At 37.1% G+C, this 24810-nt stretch overlaps 1 protein-coding gene across 1 annotated transcript in view; it reads right to left on the bottom strand.

Annotated features, from left to right (window-relative positions):
* LRRC7 (leucine rich repeat containing 7) overlaps positions 1-24810 on the bottom strand; it is a 307069-nt gene that overhangs the window by 155896 nt on the left and 126363 nt on the right. The window contains exon 6 of the mRNA XM_023762876.1: positions 21280-21343. Coding sequence (XP_023618644.1) covers positions 21280-21343 — 64 coding nt within the window. The remainder of the gene's footprint in view (positions 1-21279; positions 21344-24810) is intronic.

Raw genomic sequence — 24810 nt, 5'->3', positions numbered from 1 at the left:
TCTGCTCTCGTTAAGCTAATCTAATTATCAGCCCTCACTATGCTTGTGTTTCCTCATCTCCATTCATTCTTCTGATCATGTCACTCTCCTGGCCAAGATGCTCTCTCTACTCCCCACCTACCATATCAAACTCATTCTTCAAGGCCCAGCAAATTCTGTGCCTTGGGGAAAGCTTTTTAAAATTACACCTGCCATTAGTCATCCCATTAGCATACATCGATTCCAAAGTGTTTGAAAATCTATTGTGTTCAAATAGCTTAAGATTAGGTAGTTACATGTCTTTTTCTTATAATGCTATAGCTTTAGAGAGTAAAAAGTCAGCATTCATTAACACATATTCATTAACTGGTGACCATTTTCAAATTTACTGCCGTTGAGGGTCATCTGGGGAGTTTAAACAAATGTAGCTTCCTGACCTCCGTATGAAACTTACTGAATTGGACTTTCTCAGAGTGTGACCCAGAAATCTAAATTTTTAACAAATGTTGATGGTAATTTGAGGAAGCTTTCTTAATATACACCACTTGGACATAGAGGTTACTAAGATGAATGCACAGGATCTTTGCCCTCAAGGAGCTCACATCCTAGTTAGGGGAGGTGATTAATCACAAATAAAATCAAATATTATGTAGTTATTTTATTAAAAATAGAACAGGCTTATGAGATGGTTTTATGGACCACAGAGGATGGAAAGACTCAAGAGTACTGGATGCACTGAAACCACAAGTTAGCTTCATTGGGTTCTGAGGGATTCAAATCCCTTTATGGACAATATTCATCAAGCAATAGGGGAGAGAGAAGGGACGTACCATGTTGTAATCACGCACCTACGTGAATAGGGACAACTGTGGCATAATAAAGAAAGTAATGGTTGCAGTGGCCATCTCTTTTATAGTGGAATTTATAGGAAGGGAAATAATTTCTAGCTAGTAACATCAGGGAATTTTTGAGAAACTACTGCATTTGAGCTGGGCCTTGAGGAAGGGTAGGATTTACAAACTATAATGCAGTATAGAGAGGGGGGTGAGAGAAAGCAAGGATATTCCAGAAGGAAGAATCAGTACAAACAAGGACATAGAAGCAGGGACGCAAGCTTCAAGTATGGAGAATAATACTAGTAAGCAGTAAAATTTGGCCTAGTGAAGGGTATAAGAAGGATAATTTTTCTCTTTCTTATAGTTGTGGCTTTAGGCAGCCACTTTTGATGGGTAAACGGACAAATGTTAGGAGACCTTGAAAGTTGACCTCAGAGTAGCATTTATTCCTTGGACACCTCATTTGATGCTTTATACCACTTTTTATGCCTTGTCCTCCCAACAGGCTCATACTTTTTTGAAGGCACTGGCACATTTTGTACCTTTATAAGCTTCTACGAATGTAGTGCAATGTCTGGCACACAGCAGGAGTTCAAAAAATGTCTGTTGACTGATTAAGAGAGACTGATTTTGTTCTCAGAAGGAGGGCTTCCATAGCATACAAGAGGACCATGCACCACTGGGGTTTTCTCCCTCTGTTGGCACCACGTTAAGCGTATGAGAAGATTGTCATTGTTGACAATCACAGAGGTCATGCTGTGAATATACTGAAGGCATCAAAAATGAATAATGAAATTCTAGCCCATTGTGAGCTTTATTACAGATGCATGCTTCTTTCTTATTTTCTCCATATTAACTATAAAGATTTTCTTAAATTTCTATTTCGGTCTTATTAACATAATATAAAATGTGCACCAGGAATGGAAAAAAATAGTAACTATTCTGTAAAGTCAAACTGTTTGAACATTTAAAAATGACTGTTGTAGTTTTATTTGAGTTACAAACTTAAGGAAGAAACTTTTTTTAATAGAGTTAAAGAAATGGCACCCAAAGTCTTCATGGATTGTGTGGCTATAGAAGGACTGTGAGAGATTTCATCAGAAAAAGTCACAACCTTGATGTACCCCTATAAAAATATATATGTTTAAGACAAATAATAAATATATTCAGACAAGGATTGAATGTTTACTGAAAACCTATCACATGTTTGAAAATATTCTAGGTTCTGAGATACAATGTTGAACGGGAGGGACACATTCTTTGATTTGTGAAACTTAAATTCTAATAGGACCTAGTAGCTTTGTTTAATTGTTCCAATAATAACAGTATAAAGTTTGTAAAATATTTCCATATTTGTTGTGTTATTTTACACAATTCCCCTTCTGATTCTAGGCATTTTCCTTTATTATTATTATCTTTTCATGACAGTGATTCTCAAACTTCTATCTCTAGCTCTGTCACATTTACTAACTTCCAGATCTGTATTTCTAACTACCTTTTGGGTCTTTCCACCCACTTGTTCCAAAGGTAATTGAAATTCAGGGTGTTCAGAACCTCCACCTTTTCCTACCCAACTTCTACCTCTTCCTCTACTCCTCTTACTTCAATTAATAACATTATCCACCACATCATCCCAATTATAACTAAAATAAACATACCTGATTCTTTCTCCCTTTAATATACCCACCCCTTTTCAAGTTCTTTATTTCTTGAATCCATTCTTTTTTTTTCTTCATTTCTTCTGTCTTCATTTTTTAGTTTTAGCTATTTAATCTGTTTTGGGGTCTACTATAATAACTCAATTATCATTGATTTTAGTCTAGTCTATTAAAGTTTTAGATTCTATCATAATTTCTAACACACAGTAGGTTATCAATAAAAATTGTTGCTTGAGTGGTTAATTTATCCTCATATCAGAGGTAAATTTTAAAATGTAGACTTAAATATAGTTTTCTCCTGCTTAAAAATTTTCAGGCTGTTATTCATTAAATAAATAGCAAATTTTTAACGTGACATTCAAAGACTCTAATGCTCTTGTTTCGGTTTATTTTTCTAATCTTGCCTCCTTTTATCCTATAAAAGAATCTGTATCCAGCCATATCTAACCATTTCAAGCTCTTAAAGCCTACCCTTCTGTTTCATCCCTCTATAGCTACCAGCTCTTCTTTCTCCCCTACTTAGCTTTCAATCTTACCTTACTGTAAACCTCTCTGTCTTCCCCCTCAAAAGTCACTCTTCAGATCCCCTATCTCTATCTATCTATCTATCTATCTATCTATCTATCTATCTATCATCTATCTATCTATCTATCTATCTATCTATCTATCTATCTATCTATCATCATCTATCATCTACCTATCATCTATCTATCCATCCACCAATACATTTTTTATGTTAATTATCTACACTAATAAAAAAGAAACATGCAAATTGGTGTCACTCTGCTACACCCACCAGCCAATCAGAGCAACTATGCAAATTAACCCAACAAAGATGGCGGTTAATTTGCATATGCAGGTGCGAAGATTGAAGACTGAACACTTCCCCGCTGTGGCCAGAGAGGAGAAGCCTAGCCTCGAGGCTTGACTTCTCTGCTGCAGCCGGACCAAAGACCTGGGTCCCGGGTGCTGGAGGAAAACCGGTGCTGGCAGCTAGGGGAAGGAAGGCCTATTGCACGAATCTCTTCATGCAACGGGCCTCTAGTGGTGTTATAATTTGCATAACTCTTATTGGGTTTGAATATATGAAAAGTAAAATTTATTCATCTTTGTATCCTCAGTGCTTGCAGAGTACCTAAATAAATATAGCATAAACATATGCTGATAAACAGAAAGTTGATTCATATGTCAGAATGGTTTTATGTCTCATCTCTCTTCAAGTTCTGTTGACATGATAAAAAAAGAAAAAATCTAAAAACAAATGAAACAGGAAAATGCTGCTGCTAATAAACAGAAAAGAGTAAAATAAGACTTAGAGACTTAAAGAATTTTATAGAAGATACAGAGTAGATTTAATTATATTTGTAAAAAAATATTCAATGCCAATCACCTATGACTTAATTCAAACAGAAAGGGGTCCCTCTGGGAAGTCAGAATTGTTTGGTTTCTCTAATGAGTTCCAAAAGTTCATGTAAATTAATACTGCTTTTGTGAGAAAAATTTGCAGTATCCATTAAAATAAAATATGCAATTCAATGATCCAGCAATTCTATCTCTGAGAAGCCATTCTTTGAAAATATTTGCATGAATGTGTCAAACATTAGTCATTGCTTCATTACAATAGCAAAATATTGGAAAAACATAAATGCCCATCAATAGATTATATAATTAATAAATAATATGATGCCCATTGAGGGAAACCATTGATAATTTTTAAAAATGAATCAAAGATGTACAGTGTCCATGATATATTATTAAGGGGGAAAATGGATATGCAGGTGCCTGTTTGTACATAGATAAGAAGTAGGCGACAGACATTAAACTGTGCTAACCTATGGGGAATGGGACTGGGAGGTTGCTAAAGGGGATTTTTTCTTTTTCCTTTTTACACTTCTGTACTACAACTAAAGAGTAATGTAAACAGTTTAACAATTTAAACAAAGACAATTTTCAGACTTGGAAAGAAGGGACTGGGAGCAAAAGAGGCCATAATTAGTCGATAAGGATCAATCGGAGGACATCTCGGCAGTCAGGCATTAACACTTAGAATTATTTCACTAACTTGGACTGTTCAATGAAGATCTGTTTCTAATTGGCTTCTATCATGATTGTGGGGTCAGATAGAGCAGAAGGCAGTATTTCACTAACTTCAGGTTGGCACAATCAGTGAAATTCTATGTGTTTATCATTATTAGTTCTTCCTCTACAACTTGTTGGCAAGTATAGCTTCAGCCCCTAAGAATCCCCTGACAATGGCAGAAAGAGATGATGGCTTGAGAAGCACTCTTCAGGCTTGAGGACTTAACCAGAGTGCCTCACTCCAGGTAGCTCACCACAACCTTGGTTATCCAGGCATGCACCGAAGACTGCTCATTCACCATAGCCAAATGTAATATCCTGTTTGGGGACCCAGGGACAGTAAAGTAGGGAAAGGGAAAGGGAGACAGAATTGTATGGCATAGAATTATTTTACAGGTGGAGTGGTTCATCTCTAAACTTCTCTCGGGGAAAGCCTAGACTCTTGGCCAAGATCAGGGCAGTGGTTAATTAAAGGTTTGTAACACTATTTTAAGACTGAAAGTCCCCTAGTGGGGATAAACGATCATCACCAGTTAAATAGCCTGGCATGGCAATGTGTGCAGAGGGCATGAAAGATGCTACTGGAAACTTTTAGGGAGCTTTCCTGACACTAAGATTTATCATACAAATCTTGGTGGTTTTATGCAGAGATGAAGCACGTCCTCGTGTGAATAAGAAGAGTTTGGCAAGCTGTACTTGGAAGGCTTTGGGGCCCTGAGGTTTCCTGCATTCTCCCTTTCAATGCTCTACTGTATCATTGGCCTTTATTGAAAGACCTACATTCATATGCTCCTTGGAGTCTTACCAATCCTTTCAATTATTCAATGTGTTCTAATCTTTCCAAGAACAATACATAAAACATAGCTGTATTGTTTTTTTAATGCTGCATATCAAATAACTGAAAACTTAGTAATTTAAACCAACACTCAAAGTTTTGTAGGTCAAAAGTCAGGGCATGGGTTTCAAAGGCCAAAATGGTGGTGTTGGCTAGACTGCATTATCATCTGGAGTTTGCAGTCCTCTTGCAAGTTCATGGTCATGTGGCAGGATTCAGTTCCTTAGGGTTGGAGGTCCTTGTTTCCTTGCTTTCTGTCAGATGTTTCCTTGCTGTGGTCACTCTCAGATCCTTGAAATATGGCTCTTTCCCTGAGCCCTCTACACTTTCAATCTCTTTAATTAAGAAGAGTCCATTATCTTTGAAGGGATAACCTAATTAGATCAAATTCACCCAGGGTCTCTCTGTTTAAGGTCAGCTGACTTGGGACTTTAATTACATCTGCAAAATCACTTCACAGCACGCACTTGTTTGTTTGAATAAATAGGAAGAGACATACTAGTATATATTTCAGGGGATACAGATCTTGGGGAGCATCTTGTGCCTTCCACAATATCCCCCAATTGTTAATTGAGCTTGTTAATACAGATTATAGAATTGTGTTGTGGAGCAACAGGAAATAGAAGAAGGCTGTTGGGTACCAGACCCCTCCCTCATTTTACCAGAGCGATTCTATTTGCATCTATCATACACAATTATAGTATGTATAAATTATTGCTTTATGTTTTGTTTATACTCTTTCCTTTGGTAGTCATATCTAGTCACATGGTTTTAAAATATATTTATATACTTATATTTATTAAATACTAGAGGCCCAGTGCATGAATTTTGTGCACTGGGGGGCAGGGTGCCCCTCAGTCCAGCCTCACCCTTTCCAATCTCGGATATCCCTCTCACAATCTGGGACTGCTGGCTCTAAACCACTTTCCTGCCTGCCTGATTGCCTCTAACCATTTCTGCCTGCCAGCCTGTTCACCCCCTAACCACTCCCCTGCCAGCCTGATTGACGCCTAACTGCTCCCCTGCCAGCCTGATCACCCCCAACTGCCCTCTCCTGCAGACTTGGTTGCCCCAACTTCCCTCTCCTGCTGGCCTGGTCCCCACAACTGCCCTCCCCTGCTGGCCTGGTCCACAACTGCCCTCTCCTGCAGGCCTGGTTGCCCTAACTGCCCTCCCCTGCTGGCCTGGTCACCTTAACTTCCCTCCTCTGCAGGCCATCTTGTGGCCACATGGGGGTGGCCTTCTTGTGTGAGGGTGTGATGGTCAACTTTCATATTACCTCTTTATTATATAGGATATTTATCTGTACTTCTGCCCAAACTCATAGTTAATAGCCATCTTGGCATCTCCATTTGGATATGTAATAGGGATGTCAAACTTAAGATTTCCAGAATAGAACTCCTGACCTTAAAAACTACCTCTCTTGTCCCTGGAATCTCTAGCTGGACTGATTGGTACAGGTCTTCCCCTGTACAGAGTTAGTCTGCAAAAAATGGGAAAGGTAGGTGTTTTTTAGTTGTGCAGACAGCAAAGAAAAGTGTCACAGAACATTAAGAAACAGGGAAATAAGGCCTGAACAAAGGAACAAAATAAATCTTAAAAAACCTATGCTAAAGCAATGTTGGTATATAAATTACCTGACAAAATACTCAAAAAAAGATACACAAAGGAAAATAAAAAATGAATCAAAACGTGTTACTATAAAAAAATCAATAAAACACAAAGGAAGACAGCCAGAGGGGAAAGACAAAAGAGCTACAAAGAAGACACACACATTTAACAAAATTGTAATAGTAAGTTATTTCAGACCAATAATTACTTTAAATGTAAATGGATTAAATTTCCCAATCAAAAGATATTGGTTTTTTTGTTGGTTTTTTTGGACTGAATGGTTAAAAAAACAAAGCCATTTATATATTGTCTACAGAGACTAACTTTAGATTTAATGACACATAGCTGAGAGTGAAAGAATGGGAAAGGTACTTCATGCAAATGGTAACCAGAAGAGAATAGAGACAGCCATACTTATATCCAACAAAATAGATATTAAATACTATCAAAAGACAAAGAAATGACACATTATAAAATGGTCCAGTATGTAAGAATATATAATATTTATAAGTATTATAATTATACAATATAAGAAAATTCAAATATATAAAGCAAACATTGGAAAAACTGAAGGGAGAAATAGACAATGACATAAAAATAGTAAAGGATTTAAAAAAACCCCCTTTCACTAATGGACAGAACAGATTTTCAAGTTTAGTATCCAAGGTATGGCCTGGTTTCTACTTGCTGATTACAGTACTATACATGATGAAAGAGGTAAATTGAGAGAACTGTTAAGCAAAAAATAACCAGGACTTGATTTGGGAAGTTCTTATCCTTTCCAGATTGCAAAAGATGCTAAAATTAGGAGATTCACTGGCAGGAAAAAAATATCAAGGGTATGTCTGGGCAATCTTTTGCTAGTGTCTTGTAAGGGTTAAAAGGTCAGATAATCCATTCATTACCACAAAGGCCACAAAGAGCTTAGGTATGTATGTGTCTCCAGAAACCTGTCAGACATCTTCAAAGAAGCCAGGAATATATATGACAAACCTACAGGCAACATCATATTCAATGGCAGAAACTAAACTCATTTCCCCTAAGAATGGGAACAAGGCAGGGATGCCCACTTTCACCACTCCTGTTCGATATAGTACTGGAAGTGCTAGCCATAGTGATCAGACAAGAAGAAATAAAAGGCATCCAAATTGGAAAAGAAGAAGTAAAACTGTCCTTATTCGCAGATGACATGATACTGTACATAGAAAACCCCAAAGACTCCATCAAAAAACTACTAGACCTAATAAATGAATTCGGTAATGTAGCAGGATACAAAATTAACACCCAGAAATCTATAGCTTTTTTATATACCACCAATGAACTCACATAAAGAGAAACTAAAAAAACAATCCCATTTACCATTGAACCAAAAAAAAATTAAAATACCTAGGAATAAACTTAACTAAGGAGGTAAAAGAACTGTACTCAGAAAACTACAGGACATTGAAAAAAGAGATAGAGGAAGACATAAACAAATGGAAGAACATACCATGCTCATGGATTGGTAGAATCAACATCTGGGCAATCTTTTGCTAGTGTCTTGTAAGGGTTAAAAGGTCAGATAATTCATTCCATAATGAATTGTCCATACTACCCAAAGCAATCTACAGATTCAATGCAATCCCCATTAAAATATCAATGGCATATTTCAAAGATCTAGAACAAACTCTCCAAAGAGTCATCTGGAATAAAAAAAAGACACTGAATAGCCACAGCAATCCTGAGAAAGAAGAACAAACTTGGAGGGATCACAATACTAGATATCAAGCTATATTACCAAGCCATGCTTCTCAAAACTGCCTGGTACTGGCACAAGAACAGACATATACTAGTACACCAATGGGACAGAACAGAGAGCCCAGAAACCAACCCTAGCCATTATACTCAATTAATATTTGACAAAGGAGGCAAGAGCATACAATGGAGTCAAGACAGTCTCTTCAATAAATAGTGCTGAGAAATTTGGTCAGATACATGCAGAAAAAAAAGAAAGAAAGAAACTAGATTACCAACTTACACAATACACAAAAACAAACGCAAAATGGCTAAAGGACTTGAATGTAAGACGGGAAACCATAAAAATCCTACAAGACTCCACAGGCAGCAAAATGTCAGACATGTTGTAGTAATATCTTTACCGACAGCTCCTAGGGCAATGGAGACTAAGGAGAAAATAAACATAAGCTCTTATGACTGTTATATCAACAGAAACATTGCCAGCATAGGTTGAAAAGGTCAGAGATAGGACAAAATAAAACTGCCAGACTCCTAAAATTCTATAGGTAGGAAACAGTTGGTAAATGTACTCAGCTGCAAAAAGTTGCTTTCCTTCTTGGAAAAGGAAGGGTGACTCAGAAGCCAAAGTCACAGAACAATAATATCTGTGTCTTAAGCCACAGATATTATTCTAAGGTCTGAAACTTAATGAATTTTGCTTGGCTGGATTTTGAAATTGGTTCTGAGTATAGACTCCTTTTTTATTTTTTAAATTTTTGTCTGGAAATGTCTGTAACTGTTATTCTATGCCTATTGCACAACTGTATTTTGGAAGCAGATTAACTGTTTTCTAGTTTCACAGGTCTATAGATGGGAGGGATTTTGTCCAGGGATGGATTATACCCAAAGTTTACCCATGACTATTAAATGCTTAGATCAAGCATGTCAAACTCAAAGGCTAACACGAGCCAAATAAATGAGGCATGCGGCCCGTGGGCCATGAGTTTGACATGCTTGCTTTAGATGATGAAGTTTGAGACCTGAACTGATGAGATTTAGGTGAGATTTTAATACCGAGTTGATGTTTTAATGGATGAGACTTTTGGGAAACTTGAATCGGGGCAAGCGCATTTTCATGTGGGTGAGATATGAATCTTTGGGGGCAGAGGCCAGATTGTGGTAGACTCAATAACGGACTTCCAAAGATGTCAATCTTCTGATCTCCAGAACCTATGAATATGTTACCTTAAATGGTAAAAGAGAATTTTCATACATGATTAAGTTAATGATCTTGCAATATATTATCCTATATTATCCTGGGGGGGGGGGTCCTAATATAATCACAAACATCCTTCTAAGAGGGAGGCAAGAGGGTCAAGAAGATAGAGCAAGAGATGTGATGATGGAAGAGGAGCCAGAGGAGATGCAATGATAGAGATTGAAGTGATGTGAGAAAGAGGCCACCAGCCTCCAGAAGCTGGAAAAAGCAAGGATCAGATTCTCCCATGAAACCTATAGAAGGAACAAAGCCATGATGACACCCTGATTTTAGGACTTCTGAACTCAGAACGGTAAGATAATAAATTTGTATTGTTTTAAGACACTAAATCTGTGGTCATTTGTTATAGTTCAGCAATAGGAATACCGGTATATGCTTAGGTCTGGAATGCTGAGTAAAAGTAAAAATATTTTAACTATAATTTCTATCCTGACTTCCTCTCTGTTGTAATTTTTCTCACATCGCAGACATTTTAGGATGCTAGATGAAAGGAAGTTGCATAAGAATACGTTTATTATAGTTGTAGTGGAATATATTTATATGGATTGCAATCATGTCGGCATATAGTTAACTTATTGCTGGCTATCTAGTGTAGAAATGACTTCCAGAAATATGCCCACTGCTCACTGTGCCACCCCCCTGACCATTAGGACACGAAGGTGCAGGGCCAGAGGACATACTGGGACATGAACAGGTCCATTGGTTCCCAGCACCAGAAGTATTATGTAATGTATTGAGCCACAGTTTTTCCAAAATATGACAACAATCCTAAAATTTTACAAGGGGTAACATTGAAAATTGTAACATTGAAAATTGTAAAGCTAAAATAAATGTTTCTGAACTAGCAGTGATAAAAGATTGGATTATTTGTCTATTCTCTCCATAGAAAATAATATTACAGAGTATTTGTCATGTGAAAAGGCTGTCAAAGAGCATGAAACCAAAATGCGTGGGGAAAGGAGCATCATAAATGTGTGCTATGCTATTTTTCGGATTTAATGGTGTTTATGGCATTTATCGGCTTTTAAAATTGTATTTTATTAATTTTAATTTATAATTTAAAATTCATAGTTTCTTTTTTTCATTCACTTATGTACTTAATTGTGTATTCCTAGTTGTGTATTTTTTTTTTTGAAAGAGGGTATCCCTAATTGGCAAGTTCAGATTCTACTTCTGGCCTATATCTTTAAAGTTTACCCAGAAACCAACTCCTTACCACCTCACTGATACTACCCCAATCCAGGAAACTATAATTTCTTGCCTGTATTATTGCAACAACTTCTTAATTGGTCCCTTTAACTCCACCTTGCCCCACTTTCTAACTATTCTCCCCACAGCAGTCAAAGTGATCCTGGCAATGTAATGTGATATAATGTAATGTGATGTAATATAATGTACTGTAATGTAAATTAATGTAATATAACATACTGTAACATAGTGCAATATAATATAATGTAACAATGTAAGTCAGACCAGTGGTTCTACTTGTTCAAAACCTTAAAATGTCTTACAGGATTCTATCTCTACTCCCTACCCCAACCCACTCCATTCCCAAATAATTGATCACCCCCCTCTCCTCACTTAATCTATTCTAGCCATTCTAGTCTTTTTTGTTGTTGTTAATCCTCACCCAAGGATATTTTCCATTGAGTTTTAGAGAGAGTGGGAGGGAGGGGGACAGAGACAGAGAAACATTGATGTGAGAGAGACACATCAATCGGTTGCCTCCTGCCCACACCCCAACCAGGACTAAGGATCAAGCCTGCAACCTTTGACCTGAATCGAACCCAGCACCCTTCAGTCTGTGAGCTGATGCTACCCACTAACCCAAACCAGCCAGGGCCATTCTAGTCTTCTTGATGTCCACATGTTATGCCTGCTCTCATCTTTGATGTTTGTACTTTTCCTGTACCCTCTTTCTAGAACAATCTTCCGCCCAGATATTTGCATGATTTCTTCTCTAGTTTTCTTTAAGTTTTTATTAAAATGTCACCTTCTGAGTGAAGCTTCTCTGGCCACCTACACTTAATTACACCACACACACACACACATACACACACACACACACGTACACGCACACATGCATACACACATACACACACAGACACATTCTTCATACCCTTTTCTTTATATTTCTATATTTCTCCTTGGCATTTTCATTCTTTTAGTTTTGGTTTGTTGTGAAACCTGAAATCAAATAACTTTTTTTCTATTAATTCAATTTCAGGTAATACATCCAGGTATTACCAACTCAGTATGCAAGTCAGGAAGATTCCAGTTTGAATTTGATTACTCTACATACAATTTATGTTTGTTATTTAGGTGATTCACAATCCCTATTCACAACTCAAGACTGTTCTCCTGGGTGTGCTCCATGATTACATAATCTCCTGTTTTCTTTGTGAAGCCTTGATTTTAAATTTGTACTCTTATTTAATGTAGTCTACCCTGGTTCAATCAGGGAGTGTTTATTTTTTCTTTAATTTCTCTGGTAGAACTGTTGATAGAATCACCAAGGTACTTGACTACATTGAGATATGTGCCACTCTTAGAACAATTTATTTATAGAAAGGCAAACAGAGCTAATTAGTTTCATTCACAGTGCCCAGTTATGATACTGAAGTAATAAGAAATGGCAATGAGGGAAAAATTGCTTCCTTTGAAAACAAAGGCAAAGGTGACTTATTTTATTGCTACGAAAGGGAAAGTTTGAAAGCAAGACAGTAAGTTTCTTTATTTGTATGTGTGACATTGGAAATTGCTTTTACAACCCTAAGTAGACAGATGTTGCATTTATAAAAGTGGACACCCCAATGTGATCTTCCTGTGAGAAAAAGCCTTCACAATTCTTTTCAGTCAGAAAATACATTTTGTTTGAATGATTCATCAAGGATTCCTTTCAAATTTCAGAGTTAGTGGAAATACAGTTTTATTTATTTATTGGGCACAGTTTCAAATTTTGTACTTTTAATTTTCATGGAGAAACTTGTTTGGAAGTGTGTCTCAAAGTGAATTGAAATTGATTCCTCAAAAGATAGCTAATTACAGAATGACTGCTTTTCAGATAAAGTGTTTCCTCTACTTTAGAATTGGAGGAAATACTTTAATTTCCTATTTATGTAGGCATAATTCTGAAGATGAGAATTGGCTGAACTGTTCACTTTTATTTTATTTCTTTATTTCTTTTTTTTCTTTATTGATTAAGGTATTACATATGTGTCCTTATGCCCCCAACCCCCCCACTCATGCCCTCATCCCCCTGGTGTCTGTGTCCATTGGTTAGGCTTACACGCATGCATACAAGTCCTTTGGTTGATCTCTCCCCCTTACCCCCACCCTTCCCTACCTTCCCTCTGAGGTTTGATGGTCTGATTGATGCTTCTCTGTCTCTGGATCTGTTTTTGTTCATCAGTGTATGTTGTTCATTATATTCCAGAAATGAGTGAGATCATGTGATATTTATCTTTCTCTGACTGACTTATTTCACTTAGCATAATGCTCTCCAGTTCTATCCATGCTGTTGCAAATGGTAAGAATTCCTTCTTTTTTATTGCAGCATAGTATTCCGTTGTGTAGATATACCACCATTTTTTAATCCACTCATCTGCTGATGGGCACTTAGGCTGTTTCCAAATCTTAGCTATGGTAAATTGTGCTGCTATGAACATAGGGGTGCATATATTCTTTCTGCTTGGTGTTTCTAGTTTCTTGGGATATATTCCTAGAAGTGGGATCACTGGGTCAAATGGTTCACTTTTAAAATCAAATCATTCCTCATTCAAGTCATTGAGAAATATTTATCAAGCGCCAGTTGGGAACCTGGTGCTCTGCTAGGAACAGGGAAAGCTTTCTGGAGAGAATGATACTGCAAGTGAGTTGGCAAAAATAAACATTTGTTTTACTTTAAATGTTTCAGCTATTGCCTTTCAGCTGTGGGCCCATTATATTCTGCTTGTAATTCCGAGATTAACATTTCTTTTTGGACAGGCAGCTCTGTGACAGGCACTGACAATTGGGTGTGCTGGAGAGAGACCGGGAGGCCAGAGGAAGAAGATGGGACTTGCTCTTTGTGTTACTTCCTTGTCATTTCAGCATCTCAACAGTAGCATCAATGGCAACAGTTCTCCTTGTAGCAACAATGAACCTCAGCAACAGCAATTTTCAACACAACTAGAACCAACCTTATCAGGCCCCCTAAGTGACACCACTATTACCTAGCTGGCTGGTGCCCTCTATAGATGTCTTAGTCCCAGCTTTAGGTTTTCCCAGTTCCCTACACGACCTTCTCCCATTTGTTTCCTAGAGATTTTAGCTACTTCCTAGAGCAGTGATGGTGAACCTTTTGAGCTCGGCGTGTCAGCATTTTGAAAAACCCTAACTTAACTCTGGTGCTGTGTCACATATAGAAATTTTTTGTTTATTTGCAACCATAGTAAAACAAAGATTTATATTTTTGATATGTATTTTATATATTTAAATGCCATTTAACAAAGAAAAATCAACCAAAAAAATGAGTTTGTGTGTCACCTCTGACACGCGTGTCAGAGGTTCTCCATCACTGTCCTAGAGTTATGTCTGTAACCCTTCAGTGCCTCCTTTTTACTCTTTTAGTTCTCTGATGCACAATTAACCATTCTTTATGTGAAACTTTCTTTGTGAAATAATTGATATAGTTTCCACCTCCTGCCTGGACTTTGATACAGAAATTGATGCGTCTGTAATAATTTAAAAAATAAGCTTCATTTTTCAAAAAATTTTTGATATTATTAATAACATTTGTCAATGTCTATGATATATATCTACAATATGTGTCCTTGGACATTTTACAAATGTAAGAAATGGAAGAGTTAGTGACTAAGATGTTTCAAATATATTCCTTAAAATTGGGGTAGCCAGTTATTTGATGACAAATTGTATTTTATTACTATCTTCTTATAAACTTTACTTGAAGAATAACTGACAAAGTGTGATTAATAGGTGTGGGAAACCTCTGCTGTACTCACTCATAAAGAAAATTACTGCATATGTAAATAAAGTGCTTGCCTCAGGTATACATGCATCCCAGGTAATTAAAAATGAGTCCACCCTGGGCAAACTAGGGAGCTGAAACCATTGGTAGCTACACTTTTTAGTAGAATGAGTTTAATTCTTAAATTAAATTCTTAATTAAATTCAAATTAATTGTAGATACAAGTTAAAACATTAGCATAAGTATTAATTGTTTTAAATTTCTATGAAAGCACATTGGTAGTATTTGTATAGTCCAAGCAGATAATCTATGCAATTGTTGGTATTTCTTCTCAGAGTTTCTCCATTCTTTATTTATCTATTTGAATTTTTGTTGGACTCTATGAAATAAAGTGAAGAATGCAACCAAAATGAATTCATTTTGAATACTAAGGTTAGAAATTCTTGCTTCTAGTGGTCTGTAGACTTACTGAGCATTTCCTAATGAGTTCTTTGAACTTTTAAATCCAATCCATCTTTGCATTGTGTTTTTAAAAAACTTAAAATTATTTATTTATTGATTGATTTCAGAAAGGAAGGAATAGGGAGAGAGTTATATAGAAACATCAATGATGAGAGAGAATCATTGATTGGCTGCCTCCTGCATGCTCCCCACTTGGGATTGAGCCTGCAACCCAGGCATGTGCCCTAGACCAGAATTGAACCCAGGTTCCTTCAGTCTGCAGGCTGAGCCAAACCAGCCAAGGCTTAAATGTTTTTTTTTTTATCATGTGAAATAACTCTTTTTACTTTTTAAATATTTTTGTTGCTCTCACTTAGGTATTTGTTTATTACAATTTATATTTTGTTTTTTTAATGCAGAATTTGAGTGGCCTATAATTAAGAAATATCTGTCAGTAATTGGTAGTTCAAGGAGTTAAAATACTCTTAAAATGATCTCACCATTCTGCTTCAAATTCTGAGGAATGAGTATGTTTGGTAGAGAGGCCAAGATGCTTTCTTTAATGATACAAAATAAACATTTAAAAATTATCATCTATCTGATTACTTTTTCAGAAAAAAACATAAATTAATTAATAAAATAGAATGTTAAGATCACATATCATACTCATATTCATATTTGATCCAAATTCCAGCAGGAAAGACAGACCATATAGGTAAAAGGCAACATTTGAGGAGATAAGGACTGATAATTTTCCAAAACTGATGAGAAACATAAAATCACAGGTATAGAAAGTACACAAGAATAATGTATACAAATCTCACATATGAGCAAGGATTTTTAAAAATCCTAGATAGGCTTGAACTGCATACTGTTTATATAGATGGTCATTATCATTGTTATATCATAATCATGTTGGATCTATTTCAGAGATTCAAAGGTGGTCTTACATTAGAAACTGTCTCTATATAATTCACAGCGTTAATAGATTCAAGGAGAAAAAATGTTATTACCTCGATAAACGTCAAAAAGCTTTTTATAGAGCTTGGCATCTCCTTATGATAAATTGTCTTAGTAATTTAGAAATAGGAAGGTAAATCCTGAAGCTAACCTAAACTAATAGTAAAGAATATTCTTAATAACAAAACATTAAGTAAATTTCCATTAAAATCAGGAATCAGACAATAACAATTACTTCTATTCAACTATTCACAGACTTTTGATTCACTACACAGAATAATCTAAAGAATCTAAGGCAATTACTCATGTTATTAGTAGAGTTTAATAGGTAGCTGGATATAAGCAAAAAACAAAAAATCAAATGGATTACTATACACCTGCAACAAAACAGTTGGAGACTATAACCTTTGAAAAGTATACTGATAACTACAACAAAAATATAGGTACTTAGGGCTAAACTAAAAATGTGTAAAACTTTTTTTGAAGAAACTTTTGAAACTTAGCTGAAAGATTGAAATAGACAAACAAATTGAGATATGTCATGTTGGTTTCAAATGAAAATCAATATCTTAAAATTTTCCATTGTCAATCCAATCAAATTTGATTTATAGAATCTAATAGAATCAATGCATTTCTAATCAAATTACAAGAATTTTTTTGAAAAACTTGATAAACTAATTCTAAAATTCATATTAAAAACAAATGTCCAGACCAGTGCAGGGAGGGGAGCAGCAAGTTAATGAGAGAGGCTGGGAGCTAAGAAGCTGGGGCTGAATTAGAGTGATGGTCAGTAGGGCTTCACATTGGTTCTGGATCCACCTACTGATCCCATCATCCTCCAGGCTCTGCTGCTCAGTCTGCTCTATATTCTTCTCATTTGTGGTGATTTGCTTTTCAGGGCTCCATTATTTCCTCCACCAGTTCAGGACAATAGGGACTCAGTTCACTGGATAGATCTCTATATACCTGAAATCTATACCTACCATAGGGTTTTTGGGCCCTGTGACAACTACTGAATCTGTTTTAGTGGCCCTCACCATTCTATGACTCTGGGGAGATCTGAATCATTATGTGATAGTACACAGAGGATTTTAAGGATTGATGTGATCCAATTCCACAAATCAACCTAATAGTGTCCCATCTCTGACCTGGCTTCAAATAATACACATATGATTTCATTAAAAGAAAATGAGGGGGAGGGGCAGGAAGAAGACACTAGAAAAATATTAATTTTGATCATATAAGGAGATGAGGTTGTGGATGACTTTTACTATCATTTTACACTTTTTAAAAAACTTCTGAAATTTGAAAACTATTCATTTATTAATTTTATATTGAAAAAACAAAACAAAAAACAAGCCATGAAAGAAATAATTAGAAAACAACAACAATCACCCAAACATTGCCCCGCTGACATGGCTCAGTGGTTGAGTATCAACCTATGAACCAGGAGGTCACGACTTATTCCCAGTCAGGGTATATGCCCAGGTTGTGGGTTTGATACCCAAGGTGGAGTATGTAGGAGGCAGCCAATCAATGATTCTCTTTCATTATTGATGTTTCTATCTCTCTTCCTCTCCTTTCCTCTCTGAAATCAATAAAAATATATTAAAAAACCCCACCCCAACATTAATAACCTATTATGTCCCTAGAAGTTTGCCCAGCATTTTTTGGTGGTTATTACTGTTAGAAACATAAAATAATACCTTCTGTTTAGAAATTTTCATTATAACAGGAGCATCCATTAATAGATATTTCAACTTTGAATCTCATTTGGGATATTTATATTGATTTTTAAGCAAGTAAATTTTTGTTCTTATTAGGCTTTCACATTCTAAGGTTTTTAAAAGTTACTTATTGTCATTTTTCTCTCCACATCGGTCTCATTACTATGTCACACAAATGAATCACCTAATAGTAATCTCCTGGGTGTCAACATCTAGCTGTAGAATAGAATTTAATCCTCTTTCTTTCATATTACATTATTTCCAGAGGCCTCTTATCATAGAAAATTCTCTTATTTTTTCATTAAAGGTTGTATTGTCAGAGAAATAATAGTCCCACACATATGACTAATAAAAGCCAGACATTTGATTAAAAGTGAATAACATTAGGAATGTGAAGTTCCATAATTATACTTCCCCCACTACTACAAATAACTGTGTATTATCACATTTAGTGCCCTGGGTAACTGAAAAAAATTAAGAAGAGACTGCTTTGTGACCATTATGGAATATTGGGAGTTCAAAAGTAAAAAATAAATGTTTCTGCTCGGATGATTTCTTAGATACCATAAAGTGTAAGATAAAAAAAATATATTTTAAATTTACTTTTAGTAAGTCTATTTTCAAAAAAATAAATATTCATCTCTGTTTCCAAATATCTCTCTCTCTATAAAAGCCTAATATGCAAAGTGTCCCCTCTGGAGTTCGACCTACCAGGAGTTCACTTGCTTGCTCTGACATGCGCTGACCACCAGGGGGTGGCGTGGAACAAAGGAAGGCCCCGGCTGGCAGCCAGCAGCTGCTAGGGACCCTACCCATACACGAATTTCATGCACTGAGCCTCTAGTTTATAATAAAAGATTTATTCACAAACTATACAAATGAAAGGCTTGCAAAATGATACACCTGATGAAATTAAAATTCACTGAAACACATATTAAGTGTTTATTATAGAGTATTATGCATGAAATTCTCTCAAAAAGCCTACAAAAGAGATGAGAGTGAGATCCTTGTTTTAGTAAAGAGGATGTTGATGAGAGAGAGTGAGCTACAAACCCAAAGGAACCCACCTAGCCAGAGATGGAGTTGAGAGTCAAATCTCAGTTGTCATGATCCACTGTCTATGGTTTCTCAACTACTAGGCCAAGCTACATCTCTTCATAAAAGTATGGGCAGATCCTACCTTCCTAAGGACTAATTTTAAAGCTACCAGTATTAACTAGTTTTGCCACTATCTGTTATTGACCATCCAGGCTGCCCTATAACAATGTTGAGAGCGTGCAAAGCAGGACAAACTTGACAGTGAGATGCAGCAGGCAGAGGGAGGCTCTGCACTTTATTTGTCCTTGGCCTCTCTCAGGTTGCACATCATGTAGACATTTAGAGTCTATGTCTCCTGGCTATGGGGCAGCTATAGGGGTTATGGTTGTTGAAGAACCCTCACAACAGAAACCAGGAGATGAACTGCCAAGCCTGATGCTGGAAGGAAGACAGGGCAGAGACTCATGTATCTATAGCCAATGAGAGCTGAGTGGTGGCAGGTCCAGCAAGAGGGAGATATCTCCTGAGCCCAAAGGGAATATCGCCGGAGCCCGAAGAAGTGACGACTGGTTCAGAACTACAGATTTAACACGGGAGGCAGGCCCAGCTGCAGACAGCAGCCCAGAGCATGTGCCGCCAGCGTGCTTCTGAAAACCAGCCCAAGGCCAGGAGAGTCCCTTTCCTCAGGTCAGAGAGATGTGCGGCCACCTTCCCACATATCCAATTCCATCTTAAGGAGAAAAGCAGGGAAGGCGAGAGGATACACGAGAGACAGAAATGCTATGCAAAGAAGATGAGCACAACCTAGAGCAGTGGTCGGCAAACCACGGCTCGCGAGCCACATGCGGCTCTTTGGCCCCTTGAGTGTGGCTCTTCCACAAAATACCACGTGTGGGCGTGCAAGTACAGTGCGATTGAAACTTCGTGGCCCATGCGCAGAAGTTGGTATTTTGTGGAAGAGCCACACTCAAGAGGCCAAAGAGCCGCATGTGGCTCGCGAGCCGCAGTTTGCCGACCACTGGGAGGAACCATGTAACCTTTAAAGAAGATTAAATTTTTAATCACACAAGAGTAAAAGTACTTTTTTACCTTCCACAAACAGCTAATCTACTGTGGGATAATGATCAGATCAGTTATGGTTAAAGAAAAAAAAAAGTTAATTTTTTTGCTCATTCCACATGCAGTGTAATTTACACCGACACCCCTGTACATTAGATTTACTGAGAATCACATTTTCCAGGTCCGGCACCTACATTATCTCATTTAATTCTCACACAAGCCCTGTAAGGGAGGAATCATTATAATCTCCACTTTATAGAAGAGGAAAATGAGGCTTAGAGAGGTTCAGTAATTCACACATGGTCACATCGCTAGCAACATAGCTGGGAGAGGAAAGCCGATTACTTCACTGTTTTAACTTATAAATAATTAAAATACATTTTAGATGAATTGGATTTTTGATATTTGAAGATGTTCAAGTTGAAGACTTCTGAAATAGAAAGCTGAGTGTGCTTGCAAAGGAGTATTTGCTTTCTAATTTGCATTTGAGACTTTAGTCTTCAGGCAAATTTTAAAGGACACTTAAGCCTGAAAGGAGAAATCCGAATTCTGTCATATTTGATCGTAGTGAGGTTGTAACATGTGTTCACTAGAAAGATACTTTCAGTACAATTAGAAATAGAAGACAATTGACGTTTCCTCTCCACTAAGAAGCCTCCAAGGCAGAAGTTTTTAAGGTTTAGATTTTGAGTTAAGTCTTGGTTTAACTCCTGTTAAACCACATTAAAGCCATGTAAGTTGGTGACCACTTTGAGCTCATTTCCATAAAGTTACCATGGCGACATGTCAAAGCGGGAGGAAATGAGATAACCTTTGTCACACATGGAACATGGTGCCTGCCACATAGCTGGTGCTCAAAACTGTCAAACTGCCTCTGCTTATCCCCCTTGTTGTAGTGAATCCTAATATTATCCAGTTCTCTGTGGCTCACTATAGAGCCAAACAATTATTTTAATCCCCAGATTTTATTTTGTTTCTATATTTAGCAAATGCAAATGTACACTTGCTGATTTGATACCTGGAGCTACAAGGACAAAGAAAAAAAAAACCCCTGGGGTGTATTTATCAAGTTTAGAAAATGCATTCGCTTACCAGCTCACTGAATTCATTATTTCCTAGGTCAAGTCTTTCCAGCTGGGCCAGTTTGTGCATTGACCTGTAACAGAGGGAGAAAAATACCATTGTGAGGCAAAGCATGACACATTACTCCAGAACATCTCACCCACTTCCCTGTTAGATTTCCCTGTTTGTACAGTGCACAGCAACAGGGGTGCTTTCCAGCAAGAATTAAACTGCAAATAACAGTAACCTATGCAAACTGCCACCTGAAAACCTTTAGTAGTTTACCATGTTCCCAAATGCCAGTCTAGTTAGAGTACAGGGTTGGCTGATTTATAAAAACCTGGGAAGCTTGTTAAACATCTACACCAGTAGGAGGTATAGTTTCGAACAACTATATTTTTAAGTCACCACAGGTTTGGGAACCAATGATAGCTCAATTCCTAGCAGAGCATTCTAAAAAGCCACAATATAGACACAATAGCACCATCAATCTTGTCATTTTCTACTTTCCTACATGAACTTCTGCTACAGACAAACGTTATATTCACTGTCTCCTAAACATATTGGCTTGGATGCTCTGAATAATTGCAGAACCTTGGGCAAGAGATGCTGCCAAAGGTTAGAGATACCTTAGCACATGCTATATGCATCAGCGTATCTCAAGCCACTCTCAAGTACAACATGCAACATAAGAAAAGATAGTGTATTTCTGAGTGTATTTACTTCTCCACTGACCAGAATGCTGTCCTTATATATGCTGACTACACAGAAATTCTGGAGACATCATTGACTCAAATCTTAGAAATTTTAGTGCCTTCATCTTTAGAATGGATATAGCAATTATCTTACAGGGCTTTTATGAGCATTAAAGGAAATACTAGTGTAATCCAGACACTGTCAGGTACTCCAAAATGCAAATCTGTGTGTACCCTTTATTCGCCCAGCAACTGTTATTGAAAGATCATGTACCAGACAATCTTCTGAGGTCTGGGTACAGCAGTGAATAAACGAGACAAAAACTCCTGCCCAAAAGGACTTTATATTGCAGTGGTGGGGGGCGGGGAGAGGGATTACAATTAATGTTAAGTAAAATAAAATAATATACTAGAATGTTATAAATGCTATGGAGAAAACTCAAATAGTCAAGGCACACAGGAAGAATTTACATGGAGGATTGCAATTTTTAATAGGGGGGTCAGGTAGGTATTACTCAAAAGGACAAAATTTGAGCCGAGGCTTAAAAGAAATGAAGGAGCATGCCAGTGCATCGACTCTAAAGCAGGGACATATTACTTGCTTGAAGACATCCCAGGAGAGTAGTGTGGCTGAGGCAGAGTGAGGGAGAGGGAGAGGGAGAGTAAGGAGATAACAATGATGAGTTAGATAGAAGCGAGTCTTCACAGCCCAATAGAGACATTGGCTTTGATTCTGAGTAAGATGGAGGGTCATTGAAAGGTTTTGATCAAAGGTAGGACTGAAGTGACTTGTTAAAAGATCATAGCCTATTTCAGAAACAGCAGGTAAGTAACAATAGTAAGAAATAATAAAAAATGAGACAAATAATAAGAAATCAGGAATAAAATGTAGGAAAGGGCTAGATCATAAGGTCATACGTGTCAGGCCAAGGAATTTGAGTTTTAGTTTAAAGGCAATAAAACCTTTAAAATTTAGAGAGCAAAGAGTTACCAGACTTGTATTTTATAAAGCTCACTCCAGTAGCTTGGAATGGTGTGGATAATGGTGAGAGGATGTGCTAGCAAAGAGGCTAAATAAAAAATGGCCCTGAAAACCATGTGGTAATGACGATGACCGATTGGATGTGGGAAGTAAAAAAGAGGAAAAATTAAAGATAATTTCTTGATTGAGTAGCAGTTGTGGGGATATTAGAATAGAGTGGATCTAAGGTGGAGATAGGTTGGATGTAGTGAATGCTATTTAAAATACTATAGTGACTTTGAAGTGAATGTGAGAGACCTTTATTAGGGAAAATGTGTGTGTGTGTGTGTGTGTGTGTGTGTGTGTGTGTGTGTGTGTGAAAAAGGGAGGGCGGGTATGAGGGAGGGAAAGAGAGAGAGAGAGAGAGAGAGAGAGAGAGAGAAAAGAGCTCAGATAAAAGTCTTAACTGGAAATAAATATTTAAAAAATAAGTGGAATATTTCTTGTCTACTCCACCTAAAAATTATATCTCCTTTTTTTTAAATACACATACCATTTGCTTCCTTTTCCAGGGTTTATTTGATATTTACCACTTAATTTCTTGAATTATTAGTTTTTTCATGTGTACATGCCTCCTTTCTCCACCAGATCTTAAAATACGCTTTAAGATGCTCAGAAGGACGGCCAGCCATTCAGCCATCCAGCCATCCAGAGGTTGTGCAACCTTGTGGGCAACATCTAAGAGAACATCTGCCTCGCCTCCTGCCAAATCTATGCCACTGAATAGATGCATCTAGTGGGAAAAGTGGCTGGGCCACATGAAGAGAAAATTAGATTTTCTTCTGAGCCTGGAAACATTAAAAAATGGCAAATTCTTGCAAATCTTGTTTCTAGCAACAAGCAAACAATGAGCATCAAGGCCTTGGGAATCAAGGAGAAGGATCCAGTGGCCAAGCGTGGCAAGTGAGTGAGAAATGAGCACAGGGGTAGCAGAGCCACCTGCATGTGACTTGACCCTGTGGCCTTAGGCAACAAATATTCTAGTGAAAACCACCATGACCTGAAGACCAGAGGCTCTTCCACAATTTTCTGGATTCTATGAACTTGGTGGTTCTCACGGTCTCCTAGGAGGATATTGTATAAACTTGAGAGCAGATTTTTTCCCCTAGTTCTAGTGATTGATGACCAAGACAAAATTAATTTTATTAAATGAATAAATGAGTTACACCTTGTACTTGGGTATCCTAAAGCAAATTGCATTAGTTAAAAGATTTACCTCTTTTCTAGGTTAAATATTTGTGACCTCTTACTCATCCCTTGTGTGATAGGATTTTCAACCCCCTAAACACCTGATCATCTTAATTTAGACTTAGTAAAAATTCTCAGTGTTTTTCTTCCAAAACAAGACCAGGTTCAAATCTGGCACTCATGTTATTGTAAATAAAGAATTATGGAACACATCTAGGCTTATTTGTTAATATATTATCTGGGGCTATCTTGCCTGGCAACAACAGAATTGAGACACCATTTAGATCACAGAACCTCTGATGACCAGGTGGCACTCAGGGTTGAACACTATTCCCTAGTGTGGGTCTCTAAGACAATGTAGAAAAAAGTGATTATTTTTTACATTTCTGTTACTGTTGTTCAAGTGTGATTCCTTTCGTGGGAAGATAGGTAACCTCTATGCCACCACTAAGCCTTTTTCTTTTTAGTTTTAGGCTACTGCCTTTGAAAACTGTGCTTCATAAATTCATACCTAGGGAACTACATTTTAAATGTAAACTCTAGCTTCCTACCATCCCTTTTCCATCCTTTTGAATGGGCAACATTTTTTCTTTTTCTTGTTCTGGTACAACAAGAAAGTTTTCTTTCTCATGAGGTGTTCCGAACTATTTTCTGAAG

The sequence above is a fragment of the Myotis lucifugus genome, unplaced genomic scaffold, assembly GCF_000147115.1.
Source record: "Myotis lucifugus unplaced genomic scaffold, Myoluc2.0 scaffold_265, whole genome shotgun sequence".
Lineage (NCBI taxonomy): Eukaryota > Metazoa > Chordata > Mammalia > Chiroptera > Vespertilionidae > Myotis > Myotis lucifugus.
Note: the sequence above shows the minus strand (reverse complement) of the source record. Positions and strands in the feature narration are given on the sequence as shown.